The sequence below is a fragment of the Camelus dromedarius genome, chromosome 7, assembly GCF_036321535.1.
Source record: "Camelus dromedarius isolate mCamDro1 chromosome 7, mCamDro1.pat, whole genome shotgun sequence".
Taxonomy (NCBI): domain Eukaryota; kingdom Metazoa; phylum Chordata; class Mammalia; order Artiodactyla; family Camelidae; genus Camelus; species Camelus dromedarius.
In genome coordinates, this window is record NC_087442.1 from 76,211,676 (window position 1) to 76,229,755 (window position 18,080).

Consider the following 18,080-nt stretch of genomic DNA (forward strand, 5'->3'; position numbering starts at 1 on the left):
AGCTCAAGAAAAGAGAGACTCACAAACTGACATATCCCAGCTACTGTGCCTCATTTTGTCATCCCTGTCCAGCTGTAAAAGCTCTCTTGCCTGAAGGCAGCAAAGACACTCAGGAGTGAACATGGGTACCGGCTACCCCTCCCATCTCATTGGAGTCTCTGTAAGATTTGATACCGCTCATAGCAAAGGACCCTGGGCTTTACCACCAAGAATGATCGGGAGCTTGACTACAGCTTGGTATTATGAAGTTAATATACTATTATATATTTAAACTTCAACAGAAGGGTAGGGGTGGGGGAGGACTGCTTCAGCCTCCCTAGATTTTCTCCGAAAAACAAAAGGGGATCTCAGCCATGACCCCCCGGGAGGGTCTGGGGCAGGAGTGAAGGCTTGTTCCATCCCCACTTACAGGAAATCAGCCTTATGACAACCAACCAATTAAAAAAAACTTCATAAGAAACTTCTTAGAAGCACCGCACGAGTTTATGGTTCATTGCGGTGGGGGGGGGGTGTAACCTCGGAAGGCGGCAGAGTGAACGCTTTTCCTCACAGGTCTTCCCTCTCTGTTGGTGCCACCGTTCACAGCAGCTGCCGGGGTGGGCAGGACAGGAGACTGTGCAGAAGGACAAGACCTTATCTCATGGAAGGTAGGGCAGAAAACCTGGTATAAAACTGCACTGACAGCTCCCCCATTATTCTACTACATCTGTGATCCTGTCCTATTTTTCTGGTTACATCACCAAAATTTCACACCCAAAATTAGAAACACAGGATTCAGAGCTGAAAGCGTTCTCAGAGTGTAATTCAGGGCAGCCCTGGTACGGCCCCTTCTGTGTTCCTGGGGACAAGTAAGCCTTGACCTCACCACATCCTGAAACAGCACATCCCTTCCCTGCAGCTCCAGCTGTTGAAAAGTGCACGGAGAGGGAGTCGGGTCCTATCCTCCCAGCAGTCCCTACCGTCAAAGGAACCATCGTGTGTCCACTGATTCTTTAAACCATTCTTTCCTAAACCTAGCACAGCAAGGACTCAGTTTCTGACACTTAATGAAAAACTTAATTTAAAGTCTTCTCTGGCGTTAACACATCAGAGCAACATGGGAATAGAAAGGCAGACCGTTTCAGACCGACTGGGCCACACTGGCTGCCTCTGATCATGTGAATGTCAAAGATGGTAACGTGTGCTTTCTTCGTACTGATCTAGCACGACCTGCTGACAGTGCTTCCACCTGAGCATCAGGGGACACACAGTACAGCACACCCGAGAAGCTTACATCAACCCTGGAACCACGGACAATTACATTCATTCTGCACCGCTTTTTTTAGTGAGAAGACAAGTACTAAGCTTTATACGCATGCCCCTTCATTTAAGTATCAGGAGAATTTGGGAGAAAAAATGACACGAAATAAGAAAAGTATGAAACACTGTTGGAAGCAACAGACACGTGCATTCCCTTTTCCAACAGAGGACTACAAAGCACAGCCCACTAAGAGGAAGGTGCTGAACTGGCTAGGGAAAAGAGCCAAGAAAGAAACTGAAATTGGCTTACAGACAAGCGACCACTCACACTCATCAGTTCACAGGTGAGGAGGAGGTGAGAGGATGCACTGGGGGAGATGGGGAGAGTTTGGACGCATCCAACGTTGTGATGCACAAAACTGGCAGCAGAAATGGTGAGGGTTACATGGGAGAAAGAAGCGGCACCCCAAGGCCTTGAGGAAAACCATCCCTGTGCTCCCTGCGGAAACAGTCAAACACGGTACCTGCCGCTGCCAGGATCTCGGATGGGAGTGGACAGCCTGGAGCAGTAAGCCAGAAGAGTCTCTGGATTTTGCTAAACACAAGAGAGAGTAAACACTGAAGTGTGGGGAAATCCTCTCCTCTCCTCTCCAGTAAGGAGATAAGGTCCGACAGAGGCCACTGAGAAGGGCTCTGACCTTTCAGTCACAATCTTCCCCGAAGACACAGCTGTCTCATCTCCTCCACAGCCTGGGTGAGGGGCAAAACTGCATACAACCTGCAAGCTTTCAGTAACCAAACAGTTACCTGAAGTCATTTATCACCACAGCGGAGGGTCTGATTCTGGTGGTGTGGGCTGCAGAGGGCCGCACGAGGTTGTCTCTCTCAAGACCAAAACCGAAACAAAAACTCAACTCAGGACATGCCTAAAAAGGATTCTTTTAACTCTTCAGACACCAAGGCAGCAACCTTCCCCTCACTTCCTCCCCGGTGCACAATCTTCACAGTCAGAAAGTAAGCCCACAGGCACGGGGGTGGCTCCCCCCATCGTGGGGGTTAAAGGGATGAACCTTTACATGGAGGAAAATGGCAGAGGCTGTTCTTACCATACATGCCGTACTCCAGATGTCAGCAGGTGTACTGTAACCCGCGCCTATTAAAACCTCTATGGATCTATACTGACGCGTCTGGATGTCTTCTGTGAAGTGTTTATGCTGGAAGGGAATGGACTGCATTACCATGGAGGAAAACACACAGTAAAGAAGAGAAAAGCATCTTCTAATTCATGATAATAACCAAAATGTTTCAGAAAGAAAACTACTTACCACCCAACAAGCATTTCCCAGGTCGGCAATTTTAACTCTGATTTTGTCTGCGTTCCGTGGGTCCAGGGGATTCACCAACAAGTCGGCAGCGCGGGTTTTTGCTGGCATGAGCAAACAGCAGAAGTTAGTGCCTGGATAAGTGGTTTGCACGTGTGCACACAAGACTTGCTGGGCACAAGTCTCCTTTTCTAAGCAAGTGGTGGGATGATCATTTAGGCCTGGAATCCTGTAAGTTGAACTCAACAGAATTTAAATTCTTGGTCTCCATCTCTGGAAAATATTTCACGAGAGAACAAACTGACCAGAGGCCCCATGGACACTTCCTTACCCTTTCTCCTAGACGCCCGATGCTTCACCTCAAGGTCAGCCCCGCTTGGCTCCCCTCTCCTCCCACTGCTCCCCACTAGACCTGCACCCACTCCCTACAGGAGCCCATCCAGCTCAGAAGCGCGCTATCACACAGGACGTGAGAGACAACAGCCCCCTGAACGGGCGGCAAATGCCTTCCTAAGTGGCCACAGTTCACCTGGGACCCCATCCCCTACCTTCCTACTGCTTGGGGTGAGCACAGAGAGCTCAAGAGTTAGATGATGGCTGATTAGCAAATAAAGATTAAAGGCTGGGACTCATCAATTCTGGTTCAGCTGTGGATGAGGAATGCTCCAAAAGGCTCCTGAGATGGCCCAGGCCCTAAGGTCGCTCACGAACGTGTCCAATGCTCAGGCCACTCTCAACCCCAGGGGACCCTGAAGGATTCTCAGCAGCAAGCGTAGGGCTGGGATTCTCAGGGCTGTGGGGCCAGAAGAGCTTCTCGGGCAAGTCCAGACCATGCCTGCATGAAGCAGTTAAACCAGGCGTGAGGGACAAAGGAAAACAACATGGTGAGGCCCCAGACAGAAAATGCTTAAGTGAGTCAGCATCTCCATCAAACCTCAACGATCGACGAGCTTGGATTTCTGGAAAGAATGAGACACAACCATTGCTTTTATTTTCAAAGTAATTCTGAAATGGTACTCACAGACTAAACAGAAAAGTCTGCTCAATGCAGAACATTAAACACCCTTTTGTTCACTAGAAGGTGGGCCCTGCTGAAATGACCGAACCTCCTTTGGGTACAGCAATGTGATGGAGTGCGGCACCCGACGCGGGCGGCAAGGCCAGGCCAGGCCATACGCACAGTGAGCAGGGCAGTGAGTGGGCAGGGTGCCTAGGACCTGGGGCACCCACAGAGCTCCCCAAGGCGGGGCTAGAAAATGCAAGAGAACTCTGGGCAATGTTTTAACCCTCAAGACCTGCTCCTCGGGCTTGTGGCTCAATCCAAGCCAGCCAGGCCACGTGTCCCTTCTCGCTGTCTGCCCTGTGCTCATGTCCCTCTTTATGAGGATGCTGGTTCCCAGGAGGCCTCACCAAAGGCCAGGTATGAGCCAAGGAGAAGAAACACAGGAATTCGGAAGTGATAAGGACAGCAGCACAGAGACCCACACAAAGAGTCGAAGTAAACACTGAGCAGGGAGTGGGCTGAGAAACAGAGCTCCAGGAAAAACATAAAAATGCTGATGCAGCAGACAGGTGATCAGCAATGGGAACGGCCAGATGACTCCCTCGTGTCCTTTAATTGAGGAGAGTCAGCAGGCAAGAAATGGAATCTGAGGTTTACGTAACTAGATTCAAACATAAATTTCAACACCTTAAAGTTATAAAACTCTGGCAAATGACTAAACTCTTTGAGGCTCAGTTCTCAGTAACAGAGGAAGAGAAAGAACCATCCCTCCCCAACCAAGAAATAAAAATGAAAAAGGACCAAACACGGGGGAGCTGCAGCTCGGCCTGGCCGGCCAGACCCAGGGCCCACTCTGCAACCAGCCAATCACCCTCTGAGGGGAGTCTCCTCAAGGGCCAGTGAAGGACCAACCAGAGCGGTGGGTTCCACCACCCCAGATCACTCAGACCAAAGGCCTGGTGGGAGAGGAGGAAGCTGCTGATTCTGACGGTGAGTGAGCCGCTCTGAGGGCACTCATTGGGAGGAGGGATCTGTGCCCACCACCACGCTGTTACTGCTGTTGTTTTAAAGACACCTCCCGTAACCCAGCTCTGCTAGAGGAGACACACTTCACAAGACACATCATCACATACCTTCAGTACAGATGTTCCTCCACTTACGACGGGGTTACATCCCAAAAAACCCATCTCAAAAGTTCCAAGTATCTTAAGTCCAAAATGTATTCAATACACCTCACCTATCAAACATCATAGCTGAGCCTTGCCTACCCCAAACAAAACTCAGAACACTTACACCAGCCCACAGTTGGGTACAATCATCTAACACAAAGCCTGTGTTATAATAAAGTAACTTGCTGCACTGTCCTGAAAGGGATAGCAGGCTGGCTGCAAGTGTCAGGGCTGCTCCCCCTCGGGATCTTGGGGCCGACGGGAGCCGCGCTCGCTGCCCTGCCGTCTACCACCCGCCAGCGAAAAGGCCACAATTTAACATCTGAAGTATAAAGTTGAATCATCATTAATTCAGGGACCATTTGCACAGTTTCTCTGTCCTTAATATTCCTCGTTTATGATCACTGGACAAAGTCTCTTTGGTGACACACTGTTATCCTCCTGGTTCAGATATGTAAGTGGCTACCTGACGCACGATGCATTCCAAATGATACAAGGCAACTTACCTCAAAAATGTAACTGTACAAGAACACAAAGGAGGTAAAAGAGAATCAGTTTGCATTTCTTTTCTCAGTGTGAGAGTTCCCTGCTCTATGTATCTGTGACAGGTTACCTGACTGTAACACTCAAAAAGGTCCACTTAAACACACTCACACTTGCTGTGTACTCATACCAATTTTGCTTTGCCCGGAAATCTGATCACCTCCTGATTCAGTCACCATCATTCAGCTATCACAGCTCTCGCCTGCTCTCTGCTTCTATCAAGTGGGAGGAGAGAGGTGAGAAGGTTTCACTTCAGAGAGGGCTGGGGCCCTTGGGTCATTCTGATAAACCAGTCTCTGGGTGACACCGTATTCACTCCCTGCGAAGCGATCCTAGAACTAGTAGGATGGCAGCCAGCCAGGCTCGAGTGACGAAACAGCTGTCATCACTTCTCTGCAAGGCACTGTGCTGGGCCCACTTTGATTCTTTCTGTTCCAAACAGCCTTATAAGAAAGGCGCGAGCACCTTCTTCATGTGCAGGAGGTTTAGCCCCAGCCCAAGGAAGCAGCGGTACTAGGAGATTCTATGCCCAAACCTGACCTACTTGTTCATCAGGTATCTATCGAGTCCCCTCTACGTCCCAGACGCTGTCCTGGCACTGGGAACAGCATGAACAAGAGATAAGAGGTTCCACTGCCATGCCCCAAATTAGGAAACTCATGCACTGGCTGGGAATATGGGTGATAAAGTAAATAAAATGAATGGTTCGTACAGTAACTCTATATGCTCTGAAGAAAAAGCAGGAAAGGAGCTGGACACTGATGAGGATGTTCAGGGCAGGCCTTTTCTGGGAACATCCTGTCTGAGGAGTGGCCTGATGAGGGGCACGGAGGAGAGAAGCTCTGGGTGGAAGAGACAGCAAGGGCGAACCGCACAGAGACAGAAACAAGCTCACACCCTCAAGAAACTTCAAAAAGAAGCCAGTGTGGAGGTGCAGAGTGAGTGAGGAAAAGGTGAAGGAGGTGAGGGGAAATGGTATCAGGAAGAGAACGGCCAGAGGACAGGCTGTACAGAGCAGTCAGCTTCAGAGAGTGACGCCCCTGGGCTTATGTTAAGTGGAAATGCACTGGAGACCACGGCGGGGAGCAATGGGGCGAGCTTCAGAAAGCCCTCAGTGGCTGCTCCCCAGGGAACTGGCCAGGGAGTGAGAATTGGAGTGAGATGAGTATGGAGCAGTTTTCCAGCAGCCTAGCCAAGCACTGACACCCATGGGGGTCACTTCTAGGTGAGGGTGACAGGCCTCAACAAACACCTCACAGGTGCCAGCTTGCTCCAGGGCCTTTGTCCTTCAGATGGGCTGAGCCAAGATACATGCTCAGGCTCCAGCAGCGGATAATCCAAGAGGAATCCTGCCGCCTCTTCCCAACCTTCAAGCAGCTATCATATCACTCCAGGGAAAAGTTCACATTCTTTAGCCTGGCATCTTTCTTCCTCAATCTTCTCATCCTGGCCCAACCTTTTCCTCTCCTACTCCTAATGTACACGCTCTGCTGTGATGACCAGGCTCCACACAAACTCTGAGTGAAGCCTGTTCCTCTTGCCGCATGTTTCTGTAGCACCAGGTGGCCAGCTTCCAGCTGCTAGGCCGTACCCCTTCCCGACAGGAAGCACAGCACCTCCCATGCAGGGCTGTCCACGGCTATCCAGAGACTGGGCTGGAAACCCAAACTGAGTGCCTCCAAACAAATGACTGAATAACTGGAAAGGTCTGCTTGGTAAGAGACCGGGATCAATGAAAAAAACAATCTTCACAGAACAGGGTGCTGCGGATGGAGTGTGTGTGGGACAGAGTAAAATTCTGATTGTGAGTGGAAAAAGACCGGAGAAAGGGAAGAGCTGAAGAATATAGCCAGGTATCACTGATTTCTTAGTTCATTATTCAAAAAAATGCTTCTTTCAGCACTGAGTTAGATGCTGCAGATACGAAGATAAAAACACACAGCACTCTCAAAGAGTTCACACGGTAGTGAAGAGAAAGACAACAGGAAACGAACAATGATCACGCAGTGAGGAAAAGGACAACCAGCAGGAAGAGGGGAAAGAGACCTAGGACCTGCCAGGCAACACAGGGAGGATCCGACACGAGAATCAAACTGAGCCCAAAGGGTTGGACGATGAACAGGAGAAAGCACGAGGAGGAAAAGCACAAGCAAAGGTACAGAATGCAAGAGTGAGCACATCACGCTCAGAGACGCTCTTATTATGTCTTGAAGACAAATGTGGAACAGACTATACTTGGGATTACTAAACCTTTCCACTGTCTGCTCCATCCATAAAAGATGTGTGAACACCCATTTCAATACATGCATGCTTACAAGTTTTTCATACTACTGTTCCTGTGTATTATGCACACTGTAAAACATTTAAAAAATATTAACAGCAAAAATCACTTGGACCCATGTCTGACTCCAGCCTGGGACTTGTGGTTCCAGAAGAGCAAGGAAACACAGGAAGACTAATGAGTTCAAAAGGACTCAGAGACAACCTCAAGGGGCTCACACCGAACAAATCTGGGATAATTCTGGCATCAAAAAAAAAAAAGTTGTAAACGTTGGTAACACACAATTCGATGTGTTAATTAAAAAGAAAAAACAACCCACCAGCCTGTGATATGAAGGAATGTGTGAGTCTGCAGGGGCGGGTGCGTCGAGCGAGAGCACGAAAGCCTTGCCCCCCACACGCCGCTCCCTACGCACCCCTTTTTACATCCTTTCCCTATAAGCCGACAACCTAGCAAGTGACCCGTCTTCCTGAGCTCTGCCAGCTGTTCTAACAAATTAATCAAACCCTAGGATAGAGTCAAGGAAACCTCTGATTTACAGCTGGTCGTTCAGAAACACAGGTAACAACACAGACTTGTGACTGGTGGGGGGGGGGGGTTAGTCTAGTGGGACTGAGCCCTCAACCCCAGGGTCTGACACACTCTCTCCAAGTAGTGACAACTTTATTTAAACTGTAAGACACTAAGCTGGGGTCCCTACACACGCATTTGGGAACTAAAAGTGTCAGCAGCAGTGGGGAAGTAGAATGAGAGTAAAGGAGAAATGCAGAGGCGAGTTTTTCCTTAGATGAGACCACATTCCTCGTGAAAGTTATTAAGCACCTTCAGAAAGCTTCTGGCCAGAGTAAAGGTGCACAGAAGTGGCACGAGTCCAAGTACAAAAGCCACAGCCTTAGGATGGTTAGTGGCCGACGGCTCTGCAGGGCTCCCGCCCGCCTAGGCCAAAGGGCTACAGGGCTGCGCAGCCTTCTCTGCAGGACGGGCTCGGCAGCTCACCCACCATGTGCTCAACACTCTCATCAGGAGAGGGAGCAGAGGAGGATGCTGAGCTTTTCCAGACTAGAAACCGACTGTGCCGCCCGGTGTCTGCCTACCCAAGTCCCCTTGGATGCTGCAGGCAGAAACACGTCACGTGGTGTTCACTCTCAAAATCAGAGTTCTGTGTAAGTCGTCATCACATTTAAACCCAGGCCACTTCCTTTAAAATTTCTTTAAAATTTCAACAGCAGAATCTTGTAATTGAGAACAACTATAAAAACGAAATAAGACACTTCTTCCTCAATACAGAGAAAAAGCACATTTTTCCTTGAACAGAAACGAAACAAAACAAAAACCAAAATCTAAATACAACACTACCAGATGGAAGTATAGATTAAAACTTAAACTACACATCCTAGAAAACTACAGGTGGAAGACGCTGTACTCGGAAAGCTTCTGCAAATGTCTGATGTCACTAAGTTTCGGAAGATGGAAAAAAACTCAGAGATGGGATCTGGTATCAGAGAGCAGGAAAGCCCAGAAGCAAAAAATGGACTTTACATTACTTATTCACAAGAACACAAGCAATAAAATGAAAACAGTTAATGCACAGACGCATGACTTCACCACCTCCAGGCAACTCCCCTCTCAGCACCTGTCACGGGTGTGACACCTGGGCCACTGAGAGCAGACACTTACTTTTTGGCAAATCCCCAGTGCTGGAGGCCGAGACTGTCCTGCTTCTGTCACGGGATGGACTGCTTTCCTCGTGCTCAGTGAGTGGGGATCCCTCAGAAAGCGCAGAGCCACAAGCCACAGGTTCTAAGGGCCCAGAGAACAAGGATGTGGAAAACTCTGGAAACTGTGACTCAGGGATTTTATGTCGTCCATTTGGCAATTCACCATTGAATTGTTCATAGGAGCTGCTATATGTGTAATCACTTTCTGCATTTGGCTCATCAAGGTTATATTCCTCGGGATTCGGGCAATCTTCCTCATCATCATCTTCGTCATCCAGCTGCTGTTCCAGTAAGAACGGGCCATTCTCAATATGGCCATTGGTTTTGGGTGATTCTATCCAAGTAGGGTCTATGTTCGCCAGTTCCTGCTCAACATCATCTTCATCCTTCTCAGTGTTTTCTTTCTCGGTGTCTTCTTTCTCTTCCTGGTCCTCAGCCTCACCTTAAAAAGTCGATGGGTAAGAATCAGAACGTGTCACTCTCCCTCACAGAGTGTGCTTGGCACTAAATCTCCTCCAACAAGAGACATGTGTGAACATGCCAACTTCATGTGCTACAGCAAACATCTCTTAGCTCTCGGGGTAAAATCTCTAAGTTTTCTAAATCTGATTTTTCATCTATGAAACAACTGCCTATTCTTATCAGGAGAAGTGAGCTCTAGGGAAAATGAGTATAAACAGAGCTGCACTTCCATTTCCAAATCTTCAGAAAAGGTCTGCGAGTGCATCACTGTTAAGTAAAACCTTAACTACAGAATGAAGGACAATCATTAGCTGATAAAGACATGGTATTTCTCACACATTTTCATTTTTTAAGACAACTACCTTGAAATACTAACATATTTCTGGCACATCTGACAAAGCAAGAAGCATGCAGTTCTGCACACTCCCCCACAAGAAGCGGGAGGCCACCCGCCCCGTGTTTGCACAGCAGCAGCCCCCGGTCACCTGCGTGCTGACCTCAAGGGCCCTACTCCCGGGGCTCGCATGCAGCCCTGCCTCCAGATCTCACTGACCGTTGTTATTCGCAGTCTCTCCCTCCGCTGCCTCGTCTAGTCCTGCTGTTTTTAGCTTCACCTCTGGGTGGTATTCATCTTGCTCGTTGGAAGGTACAGCCGATGTAACATTTTCTTCTATTATTTTCCTTTCAGCTTCTCGCTCCAATTCTTCTATTTCCTGCAGGCGCTTTTCCAGTAACTCAGCCTGCCTTTTCTGCTTCTTCTTCAGTTTTTTCTTTTTGTTTTTGGATATCTTTCCTATCTATAACATGTTAAGAAAATACCACAGGTCAGTTTGCTTCTTTTTAAGGCACTAGTGCTGGCAGCATGGCCAATACCAACACACTCTTTTTTTCAGGTTGTATTCAACTAAAATCCCACGCCCAGACATGAGGTCCAGAGTACAGCTAGGCATACGGTAAAACCAGAAAAAAGAAACCAGTGCTAGCATCAAGCAACAAGACATCAACAAGCTGCTGCCCTCAGAGGGATCGATACAGCTTATAAATCCACGAAATATTTCTCCTTTAAACTCTTAGAACTCAATATGCTGAGATACTGTGGCCTTTAAACAGAATCTATTCCAAGTTTTATTTGCTGCTGCCTGACCACAAAGTAATAACGTCCCCTCTTCTCTCCTTACACTCACTCAACTGTCTGCCAAAAAAGAAATGCCTGCCAAAACAGGTGTATGTCATTCATTGTTGGTCAACAGCACTGCTTGTGTTTGGGTCCCACACACTGAGCTATTATCAACAGCCAAGGCTGCAGGAACCGTAAGACATGAGCAGGCAAAGTAAAGAAAAACAAGAAAGAGCCACGGTGTCAGTCTGCCTCCAATCATGGCCATCTGACTTGGAAAGTACTGGCAACCAGGACCTCTAGTCTTTTACAGAATCAATAATCAAAACGGGCTGCTCAGGCCACAGCAGAACTGTGGGAAATGACTGTGTTCCTCAGCAGGCCAGGCGGCCTGACTCTTACAACTCCCTCCTGTGCTTAGACGTCCATTCAAAACAGGGGGCTGCTGGCAGCTCTCTGAAGCTCTGCACATTTCCTTCCAAACACTTTTGGTTCATAAAGCTCTTTTAAAACTTGTAGGTGACCCATCAGCTCAAGATGCATACATCCTATCCTCTGCTGGAACCAAGCCAGGTTTAGATTCCTTGGGGTAGGATTTAATTCCAAACAGCTTGTTTCCTCTGACAGGACCACAGAGATAATACTCTTTCATATTTAGTTACTGGCTGCAAAAGAATTACAACTGCAGCTTCAGAAAAACAGGTAACTTGGAGGCAAATCAGAAATGATATAAAGCTTTTTCTGAATAATCACACTTCAAACCCTCTGTCACCTCACATTTTTACCAGACTCAGCCATCAGCACTCCAGAAAGTGCATAAAAACAAAGACAGAATTTGGGACGGCTCTAACTACTCCAGCCCTAAAAACCACCTCACCTTATCAAAACATTAGCTCTTATATATTCAAGAATGCCAGGCATCTATAAACATGTCTTTTACATTAATATACATTACAACATTGATGACTGAGAAAGGAACAAAAAATGTACAACCCATTCCCCTGAACAACTCTTCAGTGAAAAACTGCACAAAGAAACAAGAATTAATGTTACAATTTGAAAAGCTCAATAAGGAACAGGTGCTTTTGACATGGAGGTGAATATAAGTAGGTAGGTAAGTACTTACAGGTTTTTGCTGTGGAGCGGTGCTCACTAAAACAAAACAAAACAAAAAATGAATGTTTAGAGGGAAGAACATACTTACCTTTATGTAGGTAATTTGAATTGTGAAATGAAATAACTACTGCCTTTTAATGGCCATCCAACTTAAAGAACTGTTAAATATTAGAGCTTCTTAATCATAGACACTTAAAGAAAGTTTAGCCAACTCAAAGGAACGACTGGCTCCTTGAGGCAGAGCCATAGCTGTTCATGTGGGGCCATTACTCCTATTATCTAAAATTAAATACCCATTCACTTCACAACAGTCAATTCCAAAGCACTGACTGATAAGAAAATAAAGAGTTCACAAATGTCACACATCCTACCAAATTTGTTTTATATGAAATGAAAAACTAATTTACACATTTTAAAACTATTAATTTACATATCTATGTTTGAAAACTATCTCACAAGTTTATACAACTAAAGTAAATCTAATACTGCAACAAACATTCTAGGAATCCCATCAAGAGACGTGGCTGGCATCAAAAACTTGATAGACTATGGGTCCATGATCTAAACAACACCCTGATGGTAGAAAACCACATTCAGAGGTGGTGCATCTCCCAAGAGCCCCCGTGAGTCACAGGGCTTTGGCCCTTCAGGCCCTGTGCCTGCCTGACAACACGACACAGCAGAGAGAAGATGAAGAGAGGGTGAAAGCACCGTCCACATTTCGCTGCCACCCTTATGCTCTGTGAAACCAGAAATAAAACTATATAGGCCATACTCAAGTCACTTGGTCGTCTTCTCTCACCCTGAGGGGTCTTTTGTTACTAATTCTAAAGCCACCAGTTAGACGCAGACTGATATGCTAACTGGAGACAAGGAAGCATTCTAACAAAACTGAAGCTAGGAAAAAAAAAAAAAAATCTGAGGCCTGTAGGTGGGCTACATGAAACCTGCAATGACATACTCCTCTGCAGAGAAGTGGGCAACACAAAGAATGTTCAAATATAGATGAAGCAGGGGCAAGAATTCAAATGACCTTTCAGGGGAGGACAAAGTAATTCAAATATTAAAGTACAATTTAATTTGGGCATCCTCCTTCTCAAGAAAAAGGTATAGTTATTTCTAGTAATCAGGACCTTCCAAAAGTTCCTCACATGTTCGTTTGACTCAGTTGCCTTCAGTGTGCAAATCTGCCCCCAAACAGACTGAAACAAAGCTGGCTCGGGCCCTCACCTGCAGATCCAGAAGGAGGAGGAGCGCCCGCTTTCTGCCACTCAGTGGCCTCGGCTGCCATTCTTCTCACATAGGCATCGTCCACACACATCAAGATGTTTTCCGGCTTTATGTCAGTATGAATGATCTTGCACTTGCTGTGTAAGTAATCTAACCCCTGAAGCACCTGGCCACGTAAAATCAAGAGAGGAGATGAGTTACTAATACCTTTATTATCCAACATTTATTTGTAAAATACTTAACATCATTACAAGGCACAAAATACAACAGATACAAAGAGTTTTTAGTAAAAATCTCCCCTGGACCCTGGTCCCCACAGGAACCCAGCTCTTTTTCAGAAGCAACCAACATGTATCATTTAGGAGACAATTTATGCTCATGGAAACAAATGCATCTATGCATATACTTTTTAAAATAACAATTTTATTGAGATGTAATTTACACATCACACAGTTAATCCTTTTATGCGTACAATTCAGGGTTTTTAGATGTGCAACCATCACCACTATCTAATTTAGAACATTTTTACCACACAAAAAAGAAATATCGCACCCATTAGCAGTCACTCTCCATCTCCTCCCAACTCCTCTGGCCCGAAGCCATCACTAATCTACTTCACTGGGTTTGACATTTTATATAAATGGAATGATACAAAATTGTCTTTTGTAACCGGCACAAGGTTCATCCAAGTGTAGCACATACCAATACTTCATTTCTCTTAAATGACAAGTAATGTCCCATTGAATGCACCATATTTTGTTTAGCCATTCACACAATGAATATTTGGGCTGTTTCTACTTTTTGGTTATTATAAATAATACTGCTATGAACATTCATGAACAAGTTTTTGTGTGAACATATGTTTTTATTTTCCTTGCATATATGCCTAGGAGTGTAATTGCTGGGTCATATAACTCTATATTTAGCCTTCCGATCAACAGCCAAACTGTTATACTGTGGCTGCACCATTTTCTGTTTCCACCAGCAATGTATGAGGGTTCCGATTTCTTCATCATGGCAAATACTTGTTATCTGTCTTTTTTATCTTAGTCACCCTAGTGGGAGTGAAGTGTATATCTCACTGATCTGCATTCCCATAATGGCTGGTGTGTGTACATTTTTAATATTGCAGGAACAGAGGATTAAATAGCCTTGGTATCCAGGCAACACTATAGCACTGAACTAAAAGAAACTGCTGAACCAAGATACTCGTGTACTTATCACATAAAATATATATACATAAACCCCACAAAATTACAGTGTATGGAGACCTAAATGCAAGGCCAAAGTTTTCCTGGAATTATTTCCATTACAGAGGAATTCTTTCAATTCTTTCCATAAACGAAAATATATTAAAAATACAGATCATGTACCCATACATCAGAAATCCTACATTCTCAATAAACACTAACAGTTAATAAATATCATTCAAATATTTAAAGTAATTTATGAGTCTTAACCACAGGAAACAAGAAAGTGGGAAAAAGACAAGCAAAAGATATGTAATATTATGCAGCTCTGAAAAGTGCTCAGCAAAAACCCAATCCTTCTGTCTACCTTGAGTTTCTGGCTGAACAACCTTATCAGAGGACAACATTAAGAAGTAAAAGGACAGAGGTTTCAGAAGGAAAATCAAAGGAAGATCTGTCTCTTAAATAGGACGAAAATCCCCACATTTATCTCAAATAACTTTTCCTCAAATACTTTTACGTAACTTCACTACTGAGCATCAGTCGAGCTCCTGTTAACAGGCCACATGCTGTTCTGGATGTTTGATACACAGCAATAAACAAAGCTCCCTGTCTCCATGGGGCTTCAACTTCTTACCTCAGAGTTAATATTTAATGTTTTGGATATTTCTTCAATTGGAATATGTTTAAATTATGTTTATAATGTCAGAGGACCAGTGGTAAGAAAGGTATCATTATATATTTCCATAGAGAGTAAGGTTATAATCCTGAAAGGAACATAATCCAATTGGCCTGTATATTATTCTCTGACATTCATGCATCTTCTTCGTGCAAACTGAAATATCATGTGGAGTTTTTATATCTGAATAACAAGAGAAATTCAGAAATACAAGAAATTAATGGACAGATACACTGATGATTTCCAGCCTATTGAAGTCAAAAGAATAAGATTTTTCAGAAACTTTAAACTGTTTTAAATTATTCCAACTGAAATTTCAATTATCAAATATTAACTCAAAGTTAAAATGTCAGCACCTTTCTAAAATTATCTTTTTACCGCTATTTCATTGTACAAGTTGTTCCTAACTGCCCACCTTAGATCTTTCATAGTTCTTAGGTGGTCATACTGTGGGCAAAGCCACTCAGGTGAGAGTTAATGTGATCCATTACCCAAATGTGTTAACGTGAACTTCCAGTGACAGTGAGGCACCTGCGAGGAGCAAAGTATTCTCAGCAAGTTTCCAGATTTTTTAAATACCGGCTATTGCTTTCAACTGCATTATTAACCTTCCTCAAGAAGCACAGCTGACGTCCGATAATGAACGCAAGGAAAAGACTGCCACTGGGATAAATTAATTATGGTAACACAAACCTTAACCAGTTAGGAGACACAGCACAAAGCAGTGTTACATCATGACCTTGGACCCAGACCAGTCTGGTATTACTGCTCATGCCTTCATTGACTAGGCAAGTACTTAAGTTGTCTGAACTTCTATTTTCATAAAAAGGGGGAACATATCTATTAGAAATATGGGAAGAATTAGACATAATGTATGGAAAACTCACAGATACAAGGTCTAGCTCACAGGAAGCTTACAGTAAATGGAAGAGCTGAACTAAGTAAATGGAAGACTTGTACTGATACTAAGTACAACTTTGCTAAGTCACTTAGTAAATTTCTGGGGGTCTCATTTCTCCCATTTAAAATATGAATGGATCTACTTCATAAAATTCTGATTCTATACTTTCTTTTAATTCTGGACTAATTTTTTTTTTACACTAGCTATAAGAAGAATGGCTTTATTTCTGAAAATAGCATTTCTGTTCTCAGTCAGTGAAGTTTAAAGCAATTGAGGACCTCAGAATCCAGAGGCAAACACTAATGAGCAGTCTTACTATTTATGCTGTATAGTTTTGATGATACAGAAAAAAAAAAACCCTACAAATCAACTCCATGCCAAAAGACAGGCATCTATGCTGCCTCACTTGTCGATCATAGTATCTCTGTCTCTCTTGCCTAAAAACATCCCCAGCACCATCGGTAGGAGGCAGCAGAGGCCACAGATATCCCTGGCTGCCATGTGCTCCAGTCTACAGCTGCCATGAGACCCGAGGTGAACCTAACAACAGAGGGGCCAGGACCGGGCTGCATCTCACTCAGAGGAGCCAAATCACGCCGCCCGGGCCAGGAGACCTGGCTTGGCCCTGGTTCTGTGAGTGAGGCCTTGCTGACACAGCACTAAGGGAAACCTGACTGGCAGCCAGGTGGGCTGACAGAGCAGAGGGCTGGCCTCGGGCAGCAGCACCTCACTGAGATCCCTGTGAGCGGGAGGGAAACAGCAGAGGGCTCTTCTCAAGCTAGAAGCTTCCCTACTGGGAAAACTAAAGCTCCCACTGGATTTCCCTTCCTCACCAGGACAGACATGAGGTAAATGCTACAAGCTGCTCTGACAAGCATCTGCCAGACCAAATGGACAAGTGTGGGAAATACCTGTCACAATCCAAGAGGACAAGAACCAGACACAGACCCAGGCAAAAGCGTCCACGGACACTATCCTCATCCCCTCTGCCCTGAACTCGCCCTCTGCTCCTTCTTCTTTCTGGCTCTGACTAGTAAGAACTAACGAGAGAGAAGACCGCAGTAGCTGCACCGCTGAATGCAGTCAAGACAGGTGAGCACGGCGACCAGCACTGAGGCTGCACAGAGGAATGAGCTTGGAAAGAAGCTCAACTCCCTTGAGGGGAACAACTCTGGCAAATTTCTGAGTTGAGGATCCGACTTTTTGAGGAGAATTCCCAGCCCAGGACAGGACAGGACAGGACAGTACTACTACACTGAACAAGCTACAAATCCAAGAACACAAAAATGTTTACCAACTTAAAATTAAACTTCTGTTCTCAAATTGAACAATATTGGCCCAATCATAATAAATTCACTTATAACCAACCAGTGAAATAACTTAAATGGCACACAAATACTAAGAGTAGACAAAGCCATTCATGGTAACTGTTGAGGCAGCCTGCCAGGTGGGCTCTGGTTCTTGGTACTGCCTGCAGAATCTGCTGCCCCACAGAAGGTGGGTTTAAGAAAGCAAGGCATTTTAAAAGTCTCCTTAGCTCACATAGTGCAGCACATCGTACAAATTACAACTTAAATAAAATCTAATGGCTATACTTTTAAACAATCTAATTGCCAGCTCTATTAAGGCAAAAGAAAACCACAGAGACATGAACGCACACTTCACAAGACAAGCTGCAATTTAAAATACTCCCAAATCTTCTTATGCAGACATTTCACAGTACTCTGCAGTTAAGAGCATGTGGATTACACCACCTGGATTCAAATCCTGATTCCGCCACAGTAACTGGGATCTGAGGAAGATTTTTAATACCTTCTTTAGTTAAAGTGGAGATAACACTCCTGGCCTTACAAGGTTGTGGTGAGGACCAGAGGACATAACAAATAAAACACTTAAAACAGCGAGTGCCTGAGAGGGCCTAATAAAGGTTAGTGACAACCATGATAAGAGAAAGGTAATGCTCATTCAAAAATCCAAGACTGCACGCTGTAACTGCAGACTGTAGCAAAGTCATCAAAATCAGAGCTTTGCCCTCACCAAGCTTCATTTAATGGCAAGCAGTCACTTCTTCACAAGTTTTCTATAAAGGGCAATGAATTAAACTATAAAG

General features: G+C 45.1%; 1 protein-coding gene across 9 annotated transcripts in view; it reads right to left on the reverse strand.

Moving 5' to 3' along the window:
• The window catches only part of SRPK2 (SRSF protein kinase 2), a 203,081-nt gene that overhangs the window by 12,580 nt on the left and 172,421 nt on the right, over nt 1-18,080 (reverse strand). For all 9 annotated transcript variants that reach the window (XM_064487673.1, XM_064487672.1, XM_064487677.1 and 6 more), the window contains 6 exons: nt 13,201-13,366; nt 11,981-12,006; nt 10,291-10,534; nt 9,235-9,717; nt 2,565-2,665; nt 2,346-2,453 (listed from right to left, as the gene is read on the reverse strand). In XM_064487673.1, coding sequence (XP_064343743.1) covers nt 2,346-2,453; nt 2,565-2,665; nt 9,235-9,717; nt 10,291-10,534; nt 11,981-12,006; nt 13,201-13,366 — 1,128 coding nt within the window. The remainder of the gene's footprint in view (nt 1-2,345; nt 2,454-2,564; nt 2,666-9,234; nt 9,718-10,290; nt 10,535-11,980; nt 12,007-13,200; nt 13,367-18,080) is intronic.